At 36.2% G+C, this 23,283-nt stretch overlaps 1 protein-coding gene across 1 annotated transcript in view; it reads right to left on the bottom strand.

Moving 5' to 3' along the window:
* Positions 1-23,283, bottom strand: part of MUC5AC (mucin 5AC, oligomeric mucus/gel-forming) — a 46,530-nt gene that overhangs the window by 9,235 nt on the left and 14,012 nt on the right. The window contains exons 14-38 of the mRNA XM_063437486.1: positions 23,119-23,256; positions 22,871-23,035; positions 21,484-21,578; positions 20,532-20,658; positions 19,927-20,182; positions 19,192-19,238; positions 18,925-19,025; positions 18,337-18,488; positions 17,443-17,581; positions 17,221-17,331; positions 16,767-16,946; positions 16,030-16,269; positions 15,665-15,821; positions 15,208-15,336; positions 14,872-15,016; positions 14,640-14,683; positions 13,806-14,006; positions 5,483-12,274; positions 4,856-5,112; positions 3,918-4,092; positions 3,020-3,270; positions 1,708-1,891; positions 1,227-1,440; positions 792-970; positions 525-594 (exon numbers count right to left, since the gene is read on the bottom strand). Of these exons, the coding sequence (XP_063293556.1) occupies positions 525-594; positions 792-970; positions 1,227-1,440; positions 1,708-1,891; positions 3,020-3,270; positions 3,918-4,092; positions 4,856-5,112; positions 5,483-12,274; positions 13,806-14,006; positions 14,640-14,683; positions 14,872-15,016; positions 15,208-15,336; positions 15,665-15,821; positions 16,030-16,269; positions 16,767-16,946; positions 17,221-17,331; positions 17,443-17,581; positions 18,337-18,488; positions 18,925-19,025; positions 19,192-19,238; positions 19,927-20,182; positions 20,532-20,658; positions 21,484-21,578; positions 22,871-23,035; positions 23,119-23,256 (10,549 nt within the window). The remainder of the gene's footprint in view (positions 1-524; positions 595-791; positions 971-1,226; positions 1,441-1,707; positions 1,892-3,019; positions 3,271-3,917; positions 4,093-4,855; positions 5,113-5,482; positions 12,275-13,805; positions 14,007-14,639; positions 14,684-14,871; positions 15,017-15,207; positions 15,337-15,664; positions 15,822-16,029; positions 16,270-16,766; positions 16,947-17,220; positions 17,332-17,442; positions 17,582-18,336; positions 18,489-18,924; positions 19,026-19,191; positions 19,239-19,926; positions 20,183-20,531; positions 20,659-21,483; positions 21,579-22,870; positions 23,036-23,118; positions 23,257-23,283) is intronic.

The raw sequence follows: 23,283 nt of genomic DNA, 5'->3' as shown, positions 1-23,283 counted from the left end.
TGTGTGTGCATGTGTGTTTGTCTACATGAGTGTATGTGTGAAACAACAGATATTTAGTGTGTGTATATTTGTGCATGTGTGGTAACACATATTTAGCCTATCCATTTTCAACTTGTATATTTGTTTAATTTTATATTTTGTAGTTTAGGATGATATTACCATTATGCCAAGCATTACTTGATTCTTAACTATGTTTCACTATGTTTTCAGCTATGTTTTGTTCGTCCATTATTCCTGTTAGTTGCTTTATTTGTAAATATGCTTTTACATGAATTTTGTACATGTATTTAAGAGTCTTTGTGATAACCCCAACAACGTATTTTGTAAATGTGTTGACATATGCACTGGTATATTTTGATAGTAAGATCATGCATATCTTTATGTGCTACTTTGTCTATATGAGGCATAGCCTGCTAAGTGACAATACTGCCTATTGATCTTTAAAAAAACAAACTGTTTTGTTTTGATGTTCTTGTCAGCACACAAAAGCTTAATTTGGTACTCTTACAAAGCAGGATTCGTACCTGTTTTCACAAGTAGGGGCATATATTGGTCCACAGGCATTGTATATCTTTCCAGATGGACAATTGAATGCTATATTTTGCACACAAAAAAAAAAGAAAGTTAATAGTAACCGTTTTTACCTTTTAGTCAAGTGCAATTAATATTCAGGGCTCTCCGCTATCTTTTCTAAAGATTTCACCTTATTTGTCAAGTAAAGAAACATGAACATCTACAGCAACCTAGTTATATGAGTATGTATGGTACAAAATATCCACCATATTACTTACGGCAATGGCCTGCTGTCTTCGGTCTCCAGTCCACACAAACTCCATTAGCAGTGCACAAGGAGGCATAGATCTCTAAACTAGAGCATGCCACTGAATCATTGGTAATACGACAGGCGTCAAAGACACATCCTTCATGATAAGGCTTTGGTGGTATTATCTTGTGGCATTCAGCAAAGACACTTGCAATGAAATGGAAGAGATTGGATTAATAAAAATGTGTAATATGTTTACTGCATTAATTCCATGCTATGTCGATTGAAAAGACACATGTAATGAAAAAAAAAATAACAACCACTGTGTAGAATATTTGAAAACACATGCAAAAGTCATAGTATTGGAAGGCAAATGAAAGAGGTCCAACTACTTTGAATAATGTAAATAAATGAAATAATACCATTAGAAAACAATAATAAGAAAATTGCATATATCACTTACTCGCTTAAGATCACATCACATAGACTGGAAGGTTTACACACTGGTGGTGGTGTTGTTGTTGTGCCAGGCAGTGGAGTGGGCTTTGGAGGTTGTACATTGCAATATGGTTTATCAGTCACATTAACCTTCCAGTGGTTAGCCATTTGAGAACAATCAGAGATAATTCTACCATTAGGCAGTCTGCAATCTTCAGTGACATTGTTGGAGCATGTGCCTGTGTGTTACAATTGGGAGATTAATAACATGGCAATTAAATTTGGAGTCCCGTCTATTACGTAGCATTTTTGTAGATAGTTTAAGGCTCTATTGTATTGAAACTAAATCTTAACGTTTTACTAAATGTAAATAAAATAATGCATAAAATAGATAGAATATAGTAATCATAAAGTTAATCACAAAAGACATATAACAGAATTACGGTAACAGATACAATTGTCTTATAATTGCTACTAAACAAAAGCAGAAACCAAATAATACGCACCACACTGCCCTTCTGTGTTGTAACCAAATAAACTGAATGGTAGTTTGATTGCAAAGATCAATCCACTAAATGAGATGTAGGCTCTGATTGCTGGAATCTCAACAATCATGTTGATACCAGCGCTGGTGACAGAAATACCATTCTTGGTGAATCCAGGGGTTACCCAATTTTCATTGAATCTAATCTGCAGGACAAGGTACAGGAGTGAACAGTCTTCTTCACCATTTATAAATATATCTTTGCAAAATTATGTAGGAAAACATGAGGTACAAAATATCAATGCAAAATGAATGTTGCGATAATACATTCTAATGACATACAATGAGTATACTAAGCTTTTCAAATAGCGGGACTGAGATAATTAGGGGACTGGTAAGCCAAGTGGCAGATGAGATTTCATTTAGATGAATGCAAAATTATACATTTTGGAAATAAAAATGCACAAGAAACTAATACCCTTCAATGTACTAAGTTAAGGAAAACAATAAATAAAAAGGAATTTGGAAAAGTTATAGATAACTGATAAAGCAATGATTTGCTATATCATACAACAATTTCTAAGGCCAGTGAGGTATTCCCAGGCATAAAAGAGGTATTTTTTTTATTTATATGAAATTACCTCTTTAAACATGTATTGTAAGACTTTACTTTGAATATGCAGTACAATTTTGAGCATTTATTTGAAAGAAGGATATTATGGAACTAGAAGGAGTGCAGATGTGAGCTGCAAAGTTAATTTGGGGAAGTGCAGATTTTAATTATGAAGAAAGACTAGAAAATGTGAAATTGTTTACTTTAGAAGAAAGATCTTCATTGTGATATGATAACATTATACAGACATATACAGTTAACCTGCTCTTAAACAAAACTGTTCAAAGGACAAGATGTCACCCATGTACAGATGAAATTTTTAACCAACGGCAGTGGAAAGGGTTCTTTATAGTATGAAAAATAAAGATATGAGATTTTCTCCCTAAGATGTTTTATCAGCTTCAGTACAGACTTAAAAGAAAATGTTGAAGCTTTTCTGGAACCTCCCTACCCCCCAGAATATTTAAGGATGTAATAGTGATACAATAATAATATGCATGACATCAGCTTGATATTCCAAGGAAAAATCTGACTTTCAGTTTGGATCAATAAAGAATGTGTTTCCTAATATGTAAATCATTATTTGAAATAACTTCAAATTGGAATTTTCAGCTTCTTTTGGATAAGCAGCTGTAATACATATATGTGAAAAACTAAAGTTGATGTGCTTGAGTCTTTTTCAGCTATATTACTATGTAACTATGTAACTTCCCACACTTACTCTGTTGGTCATCCTTCCATTGTATAGAGTACGAGTTAGAATTACTTCATTGGAATTGTAGTAAACAAGAATAGACTGAGGGCAAGACAAACCATCCTCAGCATCACAGAAGTAATTATCCACAAGAACACGGAAGTTGTCAAATTTGGGGGTAATCTGTTGTACAAGAACATAAGTGCAGTTGTCTAGGAAAGTGTAGTAGGTTCCATCAAATGTGATGTAATGAGGATCTCCCCAACCACTGCAGACACCTGCAAAAGTTAAAACAATATTAAACACAATATAGATTAACATCAAGTGATAGTCCAGTTCAGGTGTGGGCAACCATGAGCACTCCAGATGCTGTAAACTACATCTCCCATTATGCTCTTACAGCAATAATGCTGACAAAGTATCCAGATGTTGTGGATATGTAGCCCACAAACATATGGAGTCCCAAAGGTTGCCTAACCCTCATATACTCTCTGTATATTGTAAAACAGATATTTACAAGAACATTACAAGATTTTCAAGGGTCCACAAATACCATTACACTTCATCCATCATCCATCTTACATATCTTCTACTCATAAGGGCTGAACAAAGTAACACACCAAGAGTACTATGTGATCTGTACCACCAGCCACACAAATATGCATTTCTTGCTCCCAAGTAGTGTATTTTAAGTTACTCAGTCAGTGTGCAATGTGATATCTTTTCCTGGCATAATCACTTTCATAAAACAACCAGAAGAGAAGAGAGTGGGAAAAAAAATTTGTGTTATGAGGGAACTGATTTCCTTTTCAGCATTGTCAGAACACCAAAATAAAACATGGCTACAAAGGAGGAACTGTACCCACTGGGCACTAAAGCCCATTTTTTTTCTTCTTGTTTTCCTGTTTTTTTTCACTCCACTTACATTGGCATTCATAATGGTAACAACATCCATCAGAACTGAACACCTTGACAGGTGGGAAGCCATTTGTACAGGTCAATGTTTCTACTGGTGGACATGAAACTGGCTCAATTGTGACAACATTGTTCCCTTGGCATGTGGCAACTGTGCAGTTGTTTATCAACCAGGTTTCATTTGTCTATAAAAGGAGATAGAATGTGTTCACAAAATTAAATTCATACAAACTAATTTTCTTATCTATTATCTATGTCAATCAATGCTAAATATAATTATTGGTGTGATTCACAATTATTTAAGTAACCACAGCTAGCTGGACCCCTAAGGCACTTTAGTTGCTGAATTGATTTATGTGTAAACAGTGTGTTCACTTATTTTACATTTTTCACACAAAGTGCAGATTTCATTGAAAGCTGACACTTTTGTAAATTAACCGTGTTACACTTTCTGACTTTCAATCAAACAATGTTATGTCCTGTTTTTTTTAGTTCAGTGGAGCTAAATTCAAGAGGAGGCAATTGCCCAGAGCATCTGCCTTGCAAACACGTTTCATTGAGCTGCATTGCAAAGTCTGTGATTGACAGTCACAGAAAGTCTGCTCTTGGTTAAAAGAGGGATTTCAAAGGCAACAGACAAGAAAACTACAGTGTTTGCAAGCTGTTTTAGTTATAAACACCAATGAAAAAAATGTATAATTAAATACACCCATGTTTAAATGTGGGTTATATCTACTGAACATTTTTTTTTGGGCTTTGTTTGTTTTTTTTTAATTTGGGAAGTAGGTGTCTGAGGTTATCATTGGATACTGAGCCATTATAATTTATGAAAATTTGACTACTTGCTCATATGTAATAGATTCACAACCGATTGTTATATAATTAGAGATCTGCAGTGCTATCGTTGTAATTTAATTAAATATAATAATTTATAATAAACCTTCTTACATGTCTGGGCGGACAACCTTCAACTGGGGTTGTAGTCTTGACGGTAGTTGATGTCTGATGTGTGGTTGTTGGCAGTGTCTTTGGTGTTGTAGACTTAGTAGTAGTTGTGGATGTTGTTGACACTGGAGTGGTGAAAGTGGGAGGTGAAAGAGTTGTCGTTGGACATGGTCCCTGGAACCTATCAGGTTTACATTCTTCATTGCAGATGGCATAGAAATGGCATCCAGCTTCATCGGTCTTATTGTATATAACTTCCCCTGTAACATAAAATTGAAAAACATGTTTGTAGGTAAATAATATTTGGGAGGAGTTTATTGAACATGCGTAGACCATTATTAACAATAAAAAACTCAACAGTTTGCTGGCTAATAGAAATCAAGACATTGATTCCTTATTGGTTACAAAATAAATGCTCACAAAACATATTTCTTATTTCTAGCTTTATATGGAATAACATTTTATATTATTCATAACTATATCCACCATCAATCAGAATAACAACATGATTAGTAAGGTTTATGATTAAACATAAAATTATATACCAATTATTATTACAAAGTATCTTTTAAAAATAATAATTCTAATAATACTAATAAGAAAAGATAATTTTTTAAATGTAAAAAATACCTGGTAAGAAGAACGAGTCATCAACGTGGCAGTAGCAATGTAAAGTAGTTGAACTATATGGTGTTGTTGTTTCTGAGGTTGTAGGAGATGTTGTCCCAACTGTTGTTGTAGTTTCTTTTACAGTGGTGGTTGGTGATGTTGTAGTTGGAATGGTGGTCGGAGAGGAAGTTTCACAGTGACTGTAATCATCACAGCAGAGGACTCTGATCTCATAATTATAGCACATTTTAAATTCTCCATCTTGCTCTTCATTTTTGCATATTAAACCAAAGTTCACATCACACTGGACATTTTGTCCAATTTTTTCAATATTTATATCTGGAAAGTTCACAGCTCTACACTGAATTTGAGATGGTTTCTTGCACATTGGTTTTCCATCTGAGATTATGTTCTCATAAGTCTCACTATCGCCTCCCTTAATTCCAGAGGATGGGTGATCAACATCATACCATGCTGACCATCTGCATTTTGGCTGGCATGCTGTTGTATCAACTGATAAGGAAGTTGTTTCTGCAATGGTAGTAGTCAATTTAGTAGTTTCTAGTGTAGTTGGATGTGTTGTAGTTGTTAACTGCTCCTTGGTGGTAGATTCAGTTGTGGTTTCAGGCGTTGAAGTTATTATATGTTTAGTTGTTGTTTCTGTAGTAGTTGTTGGTTTTGATGTTGTAGTTGATGTTTCTGTAGTAGTTGGTGATGTGGTTGTTGGAATTGTAGTAGTTGAGATAGTTGTACTTGTGGTAGTGGTTGAAGGTTGAGATGTAGTACTACAATGACTGTAGTCATCACAGCACAAAACTTTGATTTGATAATTTAAGCATTGTTTTACTTTCCCAGTCTGGTCTTTATTTTTGCAGACTAAGCCGACAGTGACATCACATTTAACAATCTGTCCAACATTATCAATACTGATACCAGGGAAATCTTCAGCCCTGCATTCAATATTTTGAGGGTTCTTGCAAATATGTTTCCCTTTAGAAAGAATGTTCTGGTAGCTTTCAATGTCTCCCCCATTTGTTCCTGTAGTTGGTGAATCCACATCAATCCATGTAGTCCACTTGCACTGTGGCTGACATTCAGTTGTTGTTGGAGTTTCGGTAGACCTAGAAGTAGTGGTTGAAATTGTTGTAGTAGAAGGAACTGGAGTTGTGGTAGCAGTGGTTGTTTCCGTAGTGGTAGTTGTTTCTGTGGTAGTTGAAGTTGTTGTGGTTGGGATTGGTGTTGTGGTAAGTATTGGAGTAGTGGTAGGTATGGTTGTTTCTGTAATAGTTGTGGTTTCTTCTGTAGTTGTTGTAGGTGGTGTGGTTGAGAATGTTGTGGTTGTAGATACTGGAGTTGTAGGAGAAGTTTCCGTAGAAGTAGGTTTTGTTGTGGTTGTAAGTGGAGGTGTAGTACTGCAATGACTGTAGTCATCACAGCACAAAACTTTGATTTGATAATTTAAGCATTGTTTTACTTTCCCAGTCTGGTCTTTATTGTTGCAGACTAAGCCGACAGTGACATCACATTTAACAATCTGTCCAACATTATCAATACTGATACCAGGGAAATCTTCAGCCCTGCATTCAATATTTTGAGGGTTCTTGCAAATATGTTTTCCTTTAGAAAGAATGTTCTGGTAGCTTTCAATGTCTCCCCCATTTATTCCTGTAGTTGGTGAATTCACATCAATCCATGTAGTCCACTTGCATTGTGGCTGACATACGGTTGTTGTTGGAGTTTCGGTAGACCTGGAAGTAGTGGTTGAAATTGTTGTAGTAGAAGGAACTGGAGTTGTGGTAGCAGTGGTTGTTTCCGTAGTGGTAGTTGTTTCTGTGGTAGTTGAAGTTGTTGTGGTTGGGATTGGTGTTGTGGTAAGTATTGGAGTAGTGGTAGGTATGGTTGTTTCTGTAATAGTAGTTGTTTTTTCTGTAGTTGTTGTAGGTGTTGTGGTTAAGAATGTTGTGGTTGTAGATACTGGAGTTGTAGTAGAAGTTTCCGTAGGAGTAGGTATTGATGTGGTTGTAAGTGGAGGTGTAGTACTGCAATGACTGTAGTCATCACAGCACAAAACTTTGATTTGATAATTTAAGCATTGTTTTACTTTCCCAGTCTGGTCTTTATTGTTGCAGACTAAGCCGACAGTGACATCACATTTAACAATCTGTCCAACATTATCAATACTGATACCAGGGAAATCTTCAGCCCTGCATTCAATATTTTGAGGGTTCTTGCAAATATGTTTTCCTTTAGAAAGAATGTTCTGGTAGCTTTCAATGTCTCCCCCATTTGTTCCTGTAGTTGGTGAATTCACATCAATCCATGTAGTCCACTTGCATTGTGGCTGACATACGGTTGTTGTTGGAGTTTCGGTAGACCTGGAAGTAGTGGTTGAAATTGTTGTAGTAGAAGGAACTGGAGTTGTGGTAGCAGTGGATGTTTCCGTAGTGGTAGTTGTTTCTGTGGTAGTTGAAGTTGTTGTGGTTGGGATTGGTGTTGTGGTAAGTATTGGAGTAGTGGTAGGTATGGTTGTTTCTGTAATAGTTGTGGTTTCTTCTGTAGTTGTTGTAGGTGGTGTGGTTGAGAATGTTGTGGTTGTAGATACTGGAGTTGTAGGAGAAGTTTCCGTAGAAGTAGGTTTTGTTGTGGTTGTAAGTGGAGGTGTAGTACTGCAATGACTGTAGTCATCACAGCACAAAACTTTGATTTGATAATTTAAGCATTGTTTTACTTTCCCAGTCTGGTCTTTATTTTTGCAGACTAAGCCGACAGTGACATCACATTTAACAATCTGTCCAACATTATCAATACTGATACCAGGGAAATCTTCAGCCCTGCACTCGATATTTTGAGGGTTCTTGCAAATATGTTTCCCTTTAGAAAGAATGTTTTGGTAGCTTTCAATGTCTCCCCCATTTGTTCCTATAGTTGGTGAATCCACATCAATCCATGTAGTCCACTTGCATTGTGGCTGACATTCGGTTGTTGTTGGAGTTTCGGTAGACCTAGAAGTAGTGGTTGAAATTGTTGTAGTAGAAGGAACTGGAGTTGTGGTAGCAGTGGTTGTTTCCGTAGCGGTAGTTGTTTCTGTGGTAGTTGAAGTTGTTGTGGTTGGGATTGGTGTTGTGGTAAGTATTGGAGTAGTGGTAGGTATGGTTGTTTCTGTAATAGTTGTGGTTTTTTCTGTAGTTGTTGTAGGTGTTGTGGTTAAGAATGTTGTGGTTGTAGATACTAGAGTTGTAGTAGAAGTTTCCGTAGGAGTAGGTTTTGATGTGGTTGTAAGTGGAGGTGTAGTACTGCAATGACTGTAGTCATCACAGCACAAAACTTTGATTTGATAATTTAAGCATTGTTTTACTTTCCCAGTCTGGTCTTTATTGTTGCAGACTAAGCCGACAGTGACATCACATTTAACAATCTGTCCAACATTATCAATACTGATACCAGGGAAATCTTCAGCCCTGCATTCAATATTTTGAGGGTTCTTGCAAATATGTTTTCCTTTAGAAAGAATGTTCTGGAAGCTTTCAATGTCTCCCCCATTTGTTCCTGTAGTTGGTGAATTCACATCAATCCATGTAGTCCACTTGCATTGTGGCTGACATTCGGTTTGTGTTGCTGTGGAGGGCAGAGGTGTAGTAGTTTGAAGCTCCTGGCCTGTTGCATGAGGTGTTGTTGTTGTATATTTTTTAGTTAATACTGGTTCAGTTGTGGTGGTCTGTGAACTTGTTGTAGTTTCTGTTGTGGTACTTCTTGTTGTTTCTGTAATAGTTGTTGTTTCTGTGGTAGGTGGAGCTGTAGTGGGACTTGTTTCTGTAGTAGTTGGAGGTGTAGTGGAACTTATTTCTGAAATAGTCGAGGTAGGAGTAGGTGTTGTGGTAAGAGGTGGAGTTGTCATATCCGTTGTTGTCTCTATTATGGTAGTTATTTCTGTAGTAGGTGTTGTGGTTGAAGTTGTTGTTGTGGGAGGAATTGGAGTTGTGGTGGCAGTGGTTGTTTCTGTAGTAGTTGTTTCTGGTGTAGTTGAAGCTGTTGTGGTTGAGGTTGTTGTTGAAGGAATTGGAGTCGTGGTGGCAGTGGTTGTTTCTGTAGTAGTTGTTGTTTCTGGCGTAGTTGAAGCTGTTGTAGTTGAGGTTGTTGTTGTTAAAGGAATTGGAGTTGTAGTGGCAGTGGTTGTTTCTGTAGTAGTTGTTGTTTCTGTAGTAGTTGAAGGTGTTGTGGTTGAGGTTGTTGTCGTGGAAGGAATTGGAGTTGTGGTGGCAGTGGTTGTTTCTGTAGTAGTTGTTGTTTCTGTAGTAGTTGAAGGTGTTGTGGTTGAGGTTGTTGTTGTGGAAGGAATTGGAGTTGTAGTGGCAGTGGTTGTTTCTGTAGTAGTTGTTGTTTCTGTAGTAGTTGAAGGTGTTGTGGTTGAGGTTGTTGTCGTGGAAGGAATTGGAGTTGTGGTGGCAGTGGTTGTTTCTGTAGTAGTTGTTGTTTCTGTAGTAGTTGAAGGTGTTGTGGTTGAGGTTGTTGTTGTGGAAGGAATTGGAGTTGTAGTGGCAGTGGTTGTTTCTGTAGTAGTTGTTGTTTCTGTAGTAGTTGAAGGTGTTGTGGTTGAGGTTGTTGTCGTGGAAGGAATTGGAGTTGTGGTGGCAGTGGTTGTTTCTGTAGTAGTTGTTGTTTCTGTAGTAGTTGAAGGTGTTGTGGTTGAGGTTGTTGTCGTGGAAGGAATTGGAGTTGTGGTGGCAGTGGTTGTTTCTGTAGTAGTTGTTGTTTCTGTAGTAGTTGAAGGTGTTGTGGTTGAGGTTGTTGTTGTGGAAGGAATTGGAGTTGTAGTGGCAGTGGTTGTTTCTGTAGTAGTTGTTGTTTCTGTAGTAGTTGAAGGTGTTGTGGTTGAGGTTGTTGTCGTGGAAGGAATTGGAGTTGTGGTGGCAGTGGTTGTTTCTGTAGTAGTTGTTGTTTCTGTAGTAGTTGAAGGTGTTGTGGCTGAGGTTGTTGTTGTGGAAGGAATTGGAGTTGTAGTGGCAGTGGTTGTTTCTGTAGTAGTTGTTGTTTCTGTAGTAGTTGAAGGTGTTGTGGTTGAGGTTGTTGTTGTGGAAGGAATTGGAGTTGTGGTGGCAGTGGTTGTTTCTGTAGCAGTTGTTGTTTCTGTAGTAGTTGAAGGTGTTGTGGTTGAGGTTGTTGTCGTGGAAGGAATTGGAGTTGTAGTGGCAGTGGTTGTTTCTGTAGCAGTTGTTGTTTCTGTAGTAGTTGAAGGTGTTGTGGTTGAGGTTGTTGTTGTGGAAGGAATTGGAGTTGTAGTGGCAGTGGTTGTTTCTGTAGTAGTTGTTGTTTCTGTAGTAGTTGAAGGTGTTGTGGTTGAGGTTGTTGTCGTGGAAGGAATTGGAGTTGTAGTGGCAGTGGTTGTTTCTGTAGTAGTTGTTGTTTCTGTAGTAGTTGACGGTGTTGTGGTTGAGGTTGTGGTTGTGGAAGGAATTGGAGTTGTAGTGGCAGTGGTTGTTTCTGTAGTAGTTGTTGTTTCTGTAGTAGTTGAAGGTGTTGTGGTTGTGGTTGTGGAAGGAATTTGAGTTGTAGTGGCTGTGGATGTTTCTGTAGTTGTTGGGGATGTAGTGGTTGAGATTGTTGTAATGTTAGGAGTTGAAGCTGTAACAGTTGTTGTTTCTGTAGTACTAACAGTTGTAATCTCTGATGTAGTTGTAGGGATTTCTGCACTTGTTGTTTCTATGGTGGTGGAGGCAGTAGTTTCCTTTGTTGTTGGTACAGGAGTTGTAGAAATAGATGTTGTTTCTGATGTTGTTACTTCTGTAGTAGGAGGGGTAGTAGATGTAGTTGTATGAATAGTAGAGGCGGTGGTTGTTTCTATAGTTGTAGGGCTTGTAGTTTCTTGAGTTGTTGTAGGAGGTTTAGTTGTAGAATGTAAACAGTGACTGTCATCACAACAGAGAACTTTCACCTGATAATTAAGACAAACCTTAAAATCTCCTGTTTGGTCTTCATTTTTGCACACTAATCCAACAGTAAGGTTGCACTGTACAATTTGGCCAATCTTGCCAATTGGTTCATCTGGATATTTTTCTGCTCTGCACTGAATACCATCAGGCTTTTCACAAATGTGCTTCCCTGCACGACGGATATTTTCATAGGTCTCAAAATCACCCTCACTCTTTCCAACTGCAGGCAAATGTACATCAAGCCAATTTGTCCACTTGCATATTGGTTTGCAGATGGTTGTAGTTGGGGAAATTGTAGTCACTATAGGTGTAGATGCAGGGGACGATGCTTCTGTTCCTTCAGTTGTTGTTGGATGTGTGGCAGTTGTGGTGACCTCTTTACTGGTTGTAGGTGCTGTAGTACTGGCAGTGGCAGTTGTGGTGATCTCTTTACTAGTTGTAGGTGCTGTAGTACTGGCAGTGGCAGTTGTGGTGATCTCTTTACTAGTTGTAGGTGCTGTAGTACTGGCAGTGGTAGTTGATCGTTCCGTTGTAGTGGCAACAGTTGTAGAAACAGTGTCACAAGGCACAAAGCTACAACATTTTACTCTTATCTCGTAGTTGTAACAGATAGGTGGGAATTGCTCCTTGTTGTAACATAGCAGTCCAAATGAAGCATTGCATTGCACATTCTGCTCTAGCTCATTCAGAGGAGTGTCAGGGAATCGTTCAGCTCTGCATTGTATTTCTTGTGGATGGCTGCAGACAGAATATCCTTTGGCCCTTATATTTGTGTATGTCTCAAAATCTCCACCATCAATAGTAGACTTTGGGTAGCTGACATCATACCAAATTGACCATTTGCATTCCTCTTTAACGCAGATTGTAGTGATAGGAGTAGTAGTTTCTGTATCATGTAAAGAAAAAAGTATTGTAAAATTAGTCCAAGTTGAAAAATCCTCACAATACCTGACTGATTGTTTGATCACTTTTCTTAACCCCTTCACAAACCCATTCTTTTTATATAAAATTTAAATTCATATTAAATATGGATTGCATAGGTAGAAGAAAAAAAAAAAACCATATGTTGAACAGAAAGTGTGTGCATAGATTGCTTTTCAGGGATACCTAAAATAATTTAAATAATGTAATTTCACATTATTTAAATTTTTTATTTATTTGTTTATACTTAACAAAATTACATCTCTTATATTGCAATATTTCACTGTTAATGGAGGGGATTTAATGTGATATATAAATTTGATTTGCACAACACCAGCAAACATCATTTCAGTAGTTGTTTAAGTTTGTATTGGCTATTATTCTTTTTTTTGGCGTGTGAATTTAAATTGTAATAGCATGCTAGTTTAGCAAAATGCTGTGGGTAACAAGTATGTATGCCTTATAATTTATGAAATACATTTAATGTACCAATGTATTATACTGTCATTTCTTATGTGAAGTATGGGTATGGTTCTAGCTAGTGATTAAGCCTTGTGTGAGTTATGAAATGTATAGATGTTGGGAAGATGGTGAGTTTCTTTCGCAATAGCCTTAAGAGATAATTTACCATTTGTTGTAATTATTTGAAAACTTACAACAATGAGTATGTGTATGTTCACATGGCATATACTCATTGGTGATACAGAGACTTACTGTTTTGTATTATTAGGTGTGTTTTTCTGGCTGACTTCTCTTATGAGAATAAGGACTTGCTCTGCATAATTATTATCAATATCATCATCAATGTTTATAGAGCACAAACATATTCTGCAGTGCTTTATAATAATATAAAGGGTAAAATGTAACAATAGATGAGACAATTACAAAATGTTACAGGAACAATAGGTTGACTCTGCTCAAAACAGCTTAAAATCTATAGCAATCCCCTACTGAAGACTATATGAAAATTGCTATTCAATAAGCAGACTAAAACATTTACTTCAATAAAATAATCCACTTTTTATCGTTCTGAGCAATTCTTGAGTGTCATGTATCTAAAGAACTAAATAGCAATTGTTATTTTTAGACAATATAATAAACTAAGGAGAATGAGAAGGAAAAATTATTTTTGTAAAAATATAGACTTTTTATATACAATAGTAAGCGGGGTTACTAATATGTAGGTCTGATTAATGGCCACTGAGTTAAAACTCAGCCCCATCAGCCTAGCCATTGCTGAAATCATTTCTTACTGCTAGGTTGCAGAGCTATTTTGTATAATCTTCAGAAAATGTAGATGCTGCAAAGCCTTGTGCTGGTAAATTAAACAAAAAAAACAAATTTCACAAACAATCCTGAGAGTAATCCAAAATTAATTTTTCAACTGGTATCCAAATCAGTAAGAATGAGTGATGAACATTACACTGGCATCTAAGTTGTGGTCATGTCTGCACATATTTAATACACATTTAACCATAGTGACAAATAATGCCTACCTTTTTTTGTTGTGGAAGGAGTGGTTGTAAACGTGAATGGTGTAGTGAATGGTCTAGCAGTAGTAGTACATTCATAGATATCTCGGTAGATTGTACCATTTTCCTTGCATATAGCAGTAATGCAACCTCCAATGCCATCCGTGGTGTTGTAAATAACATCATTGTATTTGTACATTTCACCATGGTATTCACAGTAACAAGCTGTCATGAAAAATAAGCAATACATAAATAAATAAAAACGAAATGCATAGCAGGTAAGATAGTCATCTCAGTAAACATACCATTAAAAAAAAAAAAAAACAACACATGGAGACCTTTTCTTAGTTGTAGCCAGATGTTTACAGCATTTTGTGAAACTTAATTTAGATGTAATTTTCTAATGGTAGCCTAAATATAATTCTTACTATATCTGCATATATTAATTAGATCATATTTTAAATTAATTAAATTAATGACATACTTGACTAGCTTGTGTTATAATATTTGTTATTATAAGATGACTGAATGAATATATTTTTAACCAACATGGCTCAAAGTAAATTCAGGAAAATGCTCTCAGACCTTGCCAAACTGTTATGATCATTTTACTCTTGGGCAGGACATCAGAGGGATGAAGAGCTAACCTTGTTGGAGCTAAAGTCTACAACCTTGATGTTTAAATAGGTACTATAGCTTTCATAAACTGATCTATCTAAGCAACCTAATGAAATCTTCCATTAACTTAACCAAATAAGGTTACCAAAATAACATTTAACTAAAAAAAGAAAATTATTCCATTTAAGATCATCCTTAAAAGCATCAAGAAATATTCTTGAAATCTGATTTTAGCATTACCTTCTTTATCGTACTCGCAGACAATGCCAGACAGTGTGCATGAACTGTTAAGGGAAAACAGCATTTGAAATATTAAATAATGAGCAAGATTGTATTGTTATCAGATACTGTATACCATGCCTTACAATGTATTTAATAAACCTCTATGATGAAATAATGTTTGACAAATAATATATTTTACATACAGACCATATATTACTATTCTTTAGAAATATATATTCAAGGATCTTACCAGGATTGACAGTTCTCCGTGGTGGCCACTGGAGCACCAATTTTGTAGTGAGTCCCTTCATTATCATAACATCCACACTGAGCAACACATTCCATGTCATCCTCATCAAAGAAGGGTTTATCTGCTGGACAACTGGGATAACAACCTATTTGAGAATAACACATGCAGCTAAGTAATATGAATGTGAAGAAAGGAAAATATTAAGTTTTAGTTTTTAAAATTGCAAACTTCCTGTGAATAAGACATGCAATTAATGATCATGGCATATATAGCATAAATACTATACTGTCTATGCCACAATAAATAGTTAGTACATGATGATATTTGACACCTTACCTTCCAAACCTGAGAGCTCATGGAGACATTTCCCACTTGGATTTCTGCAGGTCTTCAAGCATGGAGATCCACATGGTTTGTAATGCCATTCACATTCTCCTTCAGGATTGTAGTAATCACAGAACACAGCTGCAGATATAATAAAGACAAATAATTTATTAGAAACAAGAGTTAAAATTGGTAAAAGGAAAGCTTTTATGCCAGGAAAAAAATGTCAGGAATTCAAGGTGACTTTCAAATTGAAATCCAAAGTAGCTGAACTGGACAAATTCTCCAAGTCATCTATGCTTCTAGTCCTACTCATCTATGCTTCCAGTCAAGTTTAGTTACTTTGGCCTTATATTTTAAATTTACCTTGAATCCACCTTGAATGTACAATGTTGCATCTATGAATATGTACTGTGAAATAATTCATATTTATATAAATTGTTCTTTAAATTGGCTCAGATATACTCACGGCAGATAGATGGAGTCCTCCAGGAAACGCAGATTCCATATTCTCCACATACTTGAGCATAGGCAGAAACAGCTGTACAGAAACACTCACAGTCTCCACCAGTGTCACAAGCACACGAGTCAGTAACACAAGCATCATAGTACACTGATGGATCAACCTGTCCAAATACAGAGATTTGTGAGTTTACTAGAACATGTTGTCTTCTGAAGTTTGGCCACAAACGTGTGACATGTTATTATTGCTAAGTTAAAAATCAGCAATTTTACCTACTGACAAAGCTATGCATCCAATACATTTAATGCTCACTAGCAAAGGTATGTCATATTTTATAGCACTGTGAGAAAAAAAAAGAAAGAAGTACACACATGAGGGTGGCAGGCAGAAAATGCTGGACTGTTGATGATACTGCACTGTTTCTGAGCCCATGATTTCCTGTATGGGTTAGCTGAGCATGCATCTTTGGGTACATTGGCATCAGGGCATGTTGGCGAGAGTTTCCAGCTGTTGCCAAACTCAGTTACATCTCCAACCACAGACATACTCCTGGTAGTAAAGTCATTGTTGCCATCTCCATCATAATTACCACAGAGACCACACACAGTCCCCTGAGAATTAAAAAAAAAAGCAGTTAAATTCATATGATTTTCAAGTAATGTTAATTGTCAGTAATCTCTATTTTGTAAATATTTGAAATTAAATGCACATTTAAATATACATAGTGCATTCATTGAACTGTGGCAAAACCCAGTGTAGGAGGACAGTCAGTCAACCCATGATATGAGGAGTTATTTTTGAATTTACTATACTCTAAGCATCCCTGAGAATAACCAACTTAAGTCTCTATCAATGGAAACCTATCTCAACAGTTCACATTGGGAAACACTTCTTAAGCTTAAGTTTGATCAAGTTGATCAAGTAGACAAGTTCACCATTGGTTTAATGTTTACTTTACTTGGCTTAGAGTGCCCACAGATGTATTCTCAACCTTACCCTGGACTCAGGTTGACCCATTAAGAAAGATAATGATTAGCATGAGAAGTATTTTGTCTTTTTAATAGTATTGCATATATCAACAGATCAGAATAGGTGATGCTGTTCTTACCTCAAAATCTTTACTGAGCTTGATAAAGATGCTTGTCCTTTTGTCCCACATTAGGATAAGTCCATTGTCAGCCTCAATGACAAGATAGATACCCATGTGTCTGACCTTGTAGGGAACCTCTCCTCCAATGCCTCTTTCTACCACTTCAATTTTCTCATCAGTGAGGATTATCTCATAGCTCTACATGGGAATATAGAATAATGGAGCAGGGAATCAGACAATTTTGAAACCCGGGTAAACTATGCATTATTCCCTTGAAAGCATAAAATATGTTATCCACTTTGAGTCTAGTGAAACATATCTGTAAAATCTGAAATTATTAAGCTGAATTTAGAACCCAAATTGATACTTACATGGACATCTAAGTACAGCAAAGTTAGAATTTCATACCAGTTAATAGCTATTTAAACTGAATTACACATTGCCAATCCTATGAATTTATTGCTGTACTTACTCCAAGGAAGACCTTGATTGCCTTAGAACATGTTGTACCAGTGGTTCCACAAGGAATGTTTTCAGTGATAACTCGGAAAGTGCTACTGTTCCCACCTTTACCACAGTGATCCTGAAGTAAAATAAGAGATCGGACAATATAAACATAGTCCACAGTAATGTTTGTCTGTTGTAATACACCTGGACATAATCTCTCTCCAAAAAATGGCTAATCATGTAGTACCTGAGCGAGGGTATATTCACAGTCTCCATTAAAGGTATAACGTTTCCCATCAAAGGTAATATAGTGCCCATCGCCATAGACAGCACAGGTTGCAAGGCATGGCTCACTGGTACATTGCCACATCCTGTCTTTGCAAGTACTTTAGAAAACAAAAGACAGATACATTAAATGTCATGTATAATTCTTCATTGCACACATTTGTTTTTCATATAGGAACTGTTATATTAATCATTTTCTAACCTAGGACATAGACAAGAACATATTTACGTTATTAATACGTTATATTTTTTTATATGGATTTTTATATATTCCTGTAAAAAAATATCAATCTCGCATCATCTTTATGAAAAAGCAAACCTTGGACAATTTATAAAAATGAACATACTATTTTCATGATTCTCTGGCATGATAAATGTGTGTCAATATACACTTTTTTCTAATTTTTTACATCATATTGTCTTATTTCCCCAAATTTATGTAAGTGAGGATCACAAGCTGAGATTCCACTTCCTAATGAAATTTAGCATGATTGTAAAATTAACAACAAAAAAAAATGCATATGGTTATTCAAAGTGAAGTCACAGTGCCCATTAAGCTAAAAGCCAAAATACCTGACCTAAAATGTGGAACACTTTGTATTCACTTTGAATTTAAAAACCGTTAGTAAATAACCCTGTTAAAGTCTTTTCAGAAAGCAATTCTGACACCAGACCAGACTGTTATAACTCAAAATATAAAACATGGAACTTTATACAAAAATAATTTAAACAGCATGTAAAAACTACAAGTATGTAAAAGCTACAAGTATTCCCTTGATTTTAATAAATTCTTATCTAAAATAAAAAAAAAATAGGTTCTTGTTTTACAATGACTAGCTTGCATGATCAAACATACCAGGTGTTGCATTTTATTTTGATTTTTTCCCCTGGTTGATAGGTGGCATCATTGTGAATGCATGGACACTGATCTTCTGCAATGCATTTCCCTTCCCCATCTGACACCAGCCCTTGAGGACACACACATCCAGAGACACATTTGGTACTATACTGTAAAAACACAAATGGAAAGTACATATAGTATTGTAAACAAAACTGTATAAGTGAAGGAGTGGTACTAAAGATTAAGCAGTGTTACAAAATGTAGCAAAATAATATTTAAAATACACATAATATATTGGACATTTTTCTTCTATATAGCAAAATCATTCCTATTAACACAACATGATTAATATTTCACCACACATCATCTCATCATACATGAGATTTGTATAATGGTTATTTTAACATGCCCAACAATTATATATGTATTAACATTTTTCTTTAATTATAGAAAACACGATCTTCTCATTGTTTCATAATTTAGAATCCCATCCCCAAGAAATGATGACACCATCTCTGCAATTATTTACTCTAATGAGTGGGTAATGATGCACAAATCACTAAGCTGCATTTGAGACGCTAAAGCCAAGATGTAAATACTTACACATTCCATATCCAAAGTCTGACAACTCTTCTGACATTCAGCTCCCCGGCTGCCGTATGAAGAATTTTTACAATCAAAATAAACCATTGGAGCAGAGCATGCTGGGAAGGAGACAAAAATTACAAAATACTTACTGCAAGTTCAGTTTTTAACTCATGATGCAAATACAGTAATCAGATCTAGTATAAAAGATATAATTAAACTGGCTCTGTTCGTAATACCGCGAAGAACTAAAGAATAAAAATACTGGCATGTTGATCTCTTTACCTGGTACAGGACTTCCAATACAGCTTAATTTTCCTTGAGTACAGGTGCTGTGAATCAGAATGACAAGAAGAGTTTACACTCCAAAGAAACAAACAATACAATTTGATTGGTATTTAAAAATGTTCATTACTGTTCTATTAAGAGTGCATATTTTCTAAACACAATGTGGAAACCTACCTCTGCACCGACATGCTATTTTGCCAATTTGGGCAGGAATCAGTCATCTGATTTATAGTTATACAATGGTGTTTAATTATGTTTTCAGTGGAATACATATTCTTCCACTGTTTTTTACAACGTGAATAATTGTTGTAAGCCAGCTATGCTTCAAGTTTGGCTATTTGGCCTAAAATTTGAAATTCACGTTGAATTCCAATGCATAACAATAACCCATGTGTTCAATTCCTGTCACCAATAGGGAAAATTACATTTCAATGTGGATGTAGAGTAATATCTATTAAAACTAAGATCTACCTCTACTATGTGATACAGTGTGGTAGTATGGTAGTATGTGTGGTAGTATGTGATACAGTTAAGTGCCTAAGTGATAAGCAGCTTAACACTTAATGTGGGATACCCTTTTATCCACAATAAATTAAACAGTCAAAATATGGTATAAAATACCTATTAGTGGAGCGCTAATAGCGCTCCACTAATAGGTAATATCTATTAGCTTTGTTCTTCTCAATAGATCAGCTAATTAAGAAAATAATTATAATTTACATGTCTACTCACCACTGAATTCCATTGTCATGCACAACTTCTCCTGAAGGTACCGCAGAGCCCCGGTAGTAACATGGGCAAGCAGCAGCCGGTACACATTTCCCACTGTCATCCATGTAGTAGCCCTTAGTGCAGGTACAGCCATCCACAGGAACAAATTTTACATTGCAGGTAACATCAGGTTCACTAAGTGAGCGACATGTTGGTTGGCAAGTTGTAACAGAGTAGGTGTAGTTCAAGGTTTTAGGGCAGGTGTTCATGTATTTGGCTGGAAAGAGAAAGTGGTATGTTATATATGCACGTTTTCTCCCTGTAAGTGGTATTGTATAAAATAATTAAACATACTTTCAGAATATATACAACCCAATAAATTTTAGGGTGTAATAGCATTGTGTCAAGATTTTGGAAAAATTAGTAAAAACCAACAGAGGTTTATTCACTAAACTCTAAATTGCAACAAATTAAAATATCAGATTACCAAACTTCAAAAATCTCTATCTCAGCTATAAGAACAACTTGTCTGTTTTAGCCTCAGTTTTGACATTTTCATTTAAATACAATGTTTGTATATAGTGAATACATACTCATTAATTTAAAGTGTGGTTTTCATTACTTACAGCAGACATTGGATCTCCATCCGGTTAGTATGATTCCTTTGGCAGCGCATGCATGAACGTATGAGGATAGAGCAGCGCACATGCAGTCTTCAGTTTTCTCACAATTGCAGGTATCAAACATACAGTTCTAAGAAAGAAACAATATTGTTTATTTCTTTGAAATTTGCTGGATTCTTAAATCATTTAAGATGTTATATGTGTCTACTCATATGTTGTCCTTTGCTTTTAATCTTAAAGGGACACTATAGTCACCAAAACAAAATAAAGCAGTTTTGGTGTATAGATCATATGTCTGTAGTCTCACTGCTCAATTTTCTGCCATTTAGGAGTTACATTACTTTGTGTATGAACCCTAGTCACACCTCCCTGCATGTGACTTGCACAGTCTTCCTAAACACTTCCTGTAAAGAGTCATCTCAAGTTTATCCTTCCTTTATTGCAAGTTCTGTTAAATTTACATTTTCTTATCCCCTGCTATGGTATTAGCTTGCTAGACCCTGCAAGAGCCTCCTGTATGTGATTAAAGTTCAATTTACAGAGAAAGAGATACAATTGTTTAAGGTAAATTACATCAGATTAAAAGTGAAACAATTTTTTTTTTCATGCAGGCTGTGTCATTCAGAGCCAGGGCAGGTGTGACAAGGGCTGCATAAACATAAACACAGTGATTTACCTCCTAAATGGCAGTGAATTGAGAATTGAAACCTGAGAAGTATGATTTATACACTAAAACTGCTTCATTAAGCTAAAGTTGTTTAGGTAAGTTTGGTTAGTTGTTTAGGTTAGGTGACTATAGTGTTCCTATAAATGGATGGACAGATCAAAAGACAGTCAGACGAAACCTTTACAAAACTGTTAGAAAATGAAAAACAAATGTCCCATATCAGGATTTCAAGATACAAAGTTTACATTTAGAAGTTAATAGGAGTTAATACATGTGTATTTTACTTACTTGAGTATAGATTTCAGCATTAACTTGGGAATGACAAGCCACAAATGGACCTGATGGATCAGCTATAAGTCCACACCAGTGCTGGGCATATTTCTCTGTGAAAATGTGATAAAAATAATGCGTCATCTTAGCTGCCTACCTATTTTTTTATTTTATTTATTACTGGTATTTATAAAGCACCAACATATTCCTCAGTGCTGTACAATTAGTGGAGAACATACAATATACACAGACAAATACAAATACAAAAGGTAGAGAGGGCCCTGCCCGTAAGCTAATATCTAGGCATACACAGTGCTTAGCTCGATGGCCCCTGAGCTTACAATCTAAAATATACAGTGGGGGATTTCAGACAAGTGGTAGCAGGGGATGGCTAAAATAATTTCACAGAGAATTGCAGCTATTGGTAAAATGTAAAGGGAATCAAGAGGTAATTGAGTGAGAATCTCAGCTGGAGGAGCATGCTATATATTTAGAGGGAACCTGGGTGGGTAGTGCTGATAAAAAAGGCAGAGCTCCTGTATTGTTGGTTCTGGGAGTGTAAGGTGAGGCTTGGGAGTTGTGGGAGTTTGTGCAGGATGTTAAATGCAGAGCTCCTGTATTGTTGGTTCTGGGAGTGTAAGATGAGGCCTGGGAGTTGTGGGAGTTTGTGCAGGATGTTAAATGCAGAGCTCCTGTATTGTTGGTTCTGGGAGTGTAAGGTGAGGCTTGGGAGTTGTGGGAGTTTGTGCAGGATGATAAATGCCGAGCTCCTGTATTGTTGGTTCTGGGAGTGTAAGGTGAGGCCTGGGCGTTGTGGGAGTTTGTGCAGGATGTTAAATGCAGAGCACCTGTATTGTTGGTTCTGGGAGTGTAAGGTGAGGCCTGGGCGTTGTGGGAGTTTGTGCAGGATGTTAAATGCAGAGCACCTGTATTGTTGGTTCTGGGAGTGTAAGATGAGGTCTGGGAGTTGTGGGAGTTTGTGCAGGATGTTAAATGCAGAGCTCCTGTATTATTGTTTCTGAGAGTGTAAGGTGAGGCCAACCTGAACCTAGCCAACCTTAACCTAAACCTAGTAGAGTTAAAATGTTAGTTATTGAAAAAGTTTGGTAAAATAAAATAACAGCAGTAACTATTTGTTCTAAACACCAGAGCAGTGAGTACCTATAATTCCAAATATGAAGCATTATACTTTTTTTATTAGTTGTTTAAGCCATACATTAGACGACTAAACAATGGGGTGTTTTACCATTTGTATCGAATATAAAATCACTATGCAGAATTACCAAAAGAAGATGCCCTTACACATATTAATTGCTTACTGTTAGAGCTGGCATATTTTGGTTAGCAGCCATTACAAACAAATTAATTAATTGATAACAAAACAATTTTATTATTTGAAAATTACCATTTTCGACACTGAGAGAACATGGATTTTCATATACATTCTTGACATTGGGACAGGATGCTTGGGTTTTCCAAGTATTGGCAAAGGATGCAGCAGTTCCCTCTATTACACCATTAATGGTCTGGAAATCATCTGTCTGTTTGTCATTAAAGTTTCCACAGAGACCTGAAAATATTAACTGATAGTAAATTACTAATTCCAAGCACATTCCGTTGAAAACAGGAGACAAAAATAAAATATATTCTTACCGCATGTCTTGGTCTTGAAAGAGGGGTCTAGGATGACATAGACCTGCATGAAAGGAATGAGTTGAGCCACTATCTGGACACCCAAAGTAGTCTCGACAACAATGTAGAATGAGGATGGTCTGAAGACGGTAACGTTGGCTGCAATTTAAGGCGCACAAATTAAAC

The sequence above is a fragment of the Pelobates fuscus genome, chromosome 12 (genome assembly GCF_036172605.1).
Source record: "Pelobates fuscus isolate aPelFus1 chromosome 12, aPelFus1.pri, whole genome shotgun sequence".
Lineage (NCBI taxonomy): Eukaryota > Metazoa > Chordata > Amphibia > Anura > Pelobatidae > Pelobates > Pelobates fuscus.
Note: the sequence above shows the minus strand (reverse complement) of the source record. Positions and strands in the feature narration are given on the sequence as shown.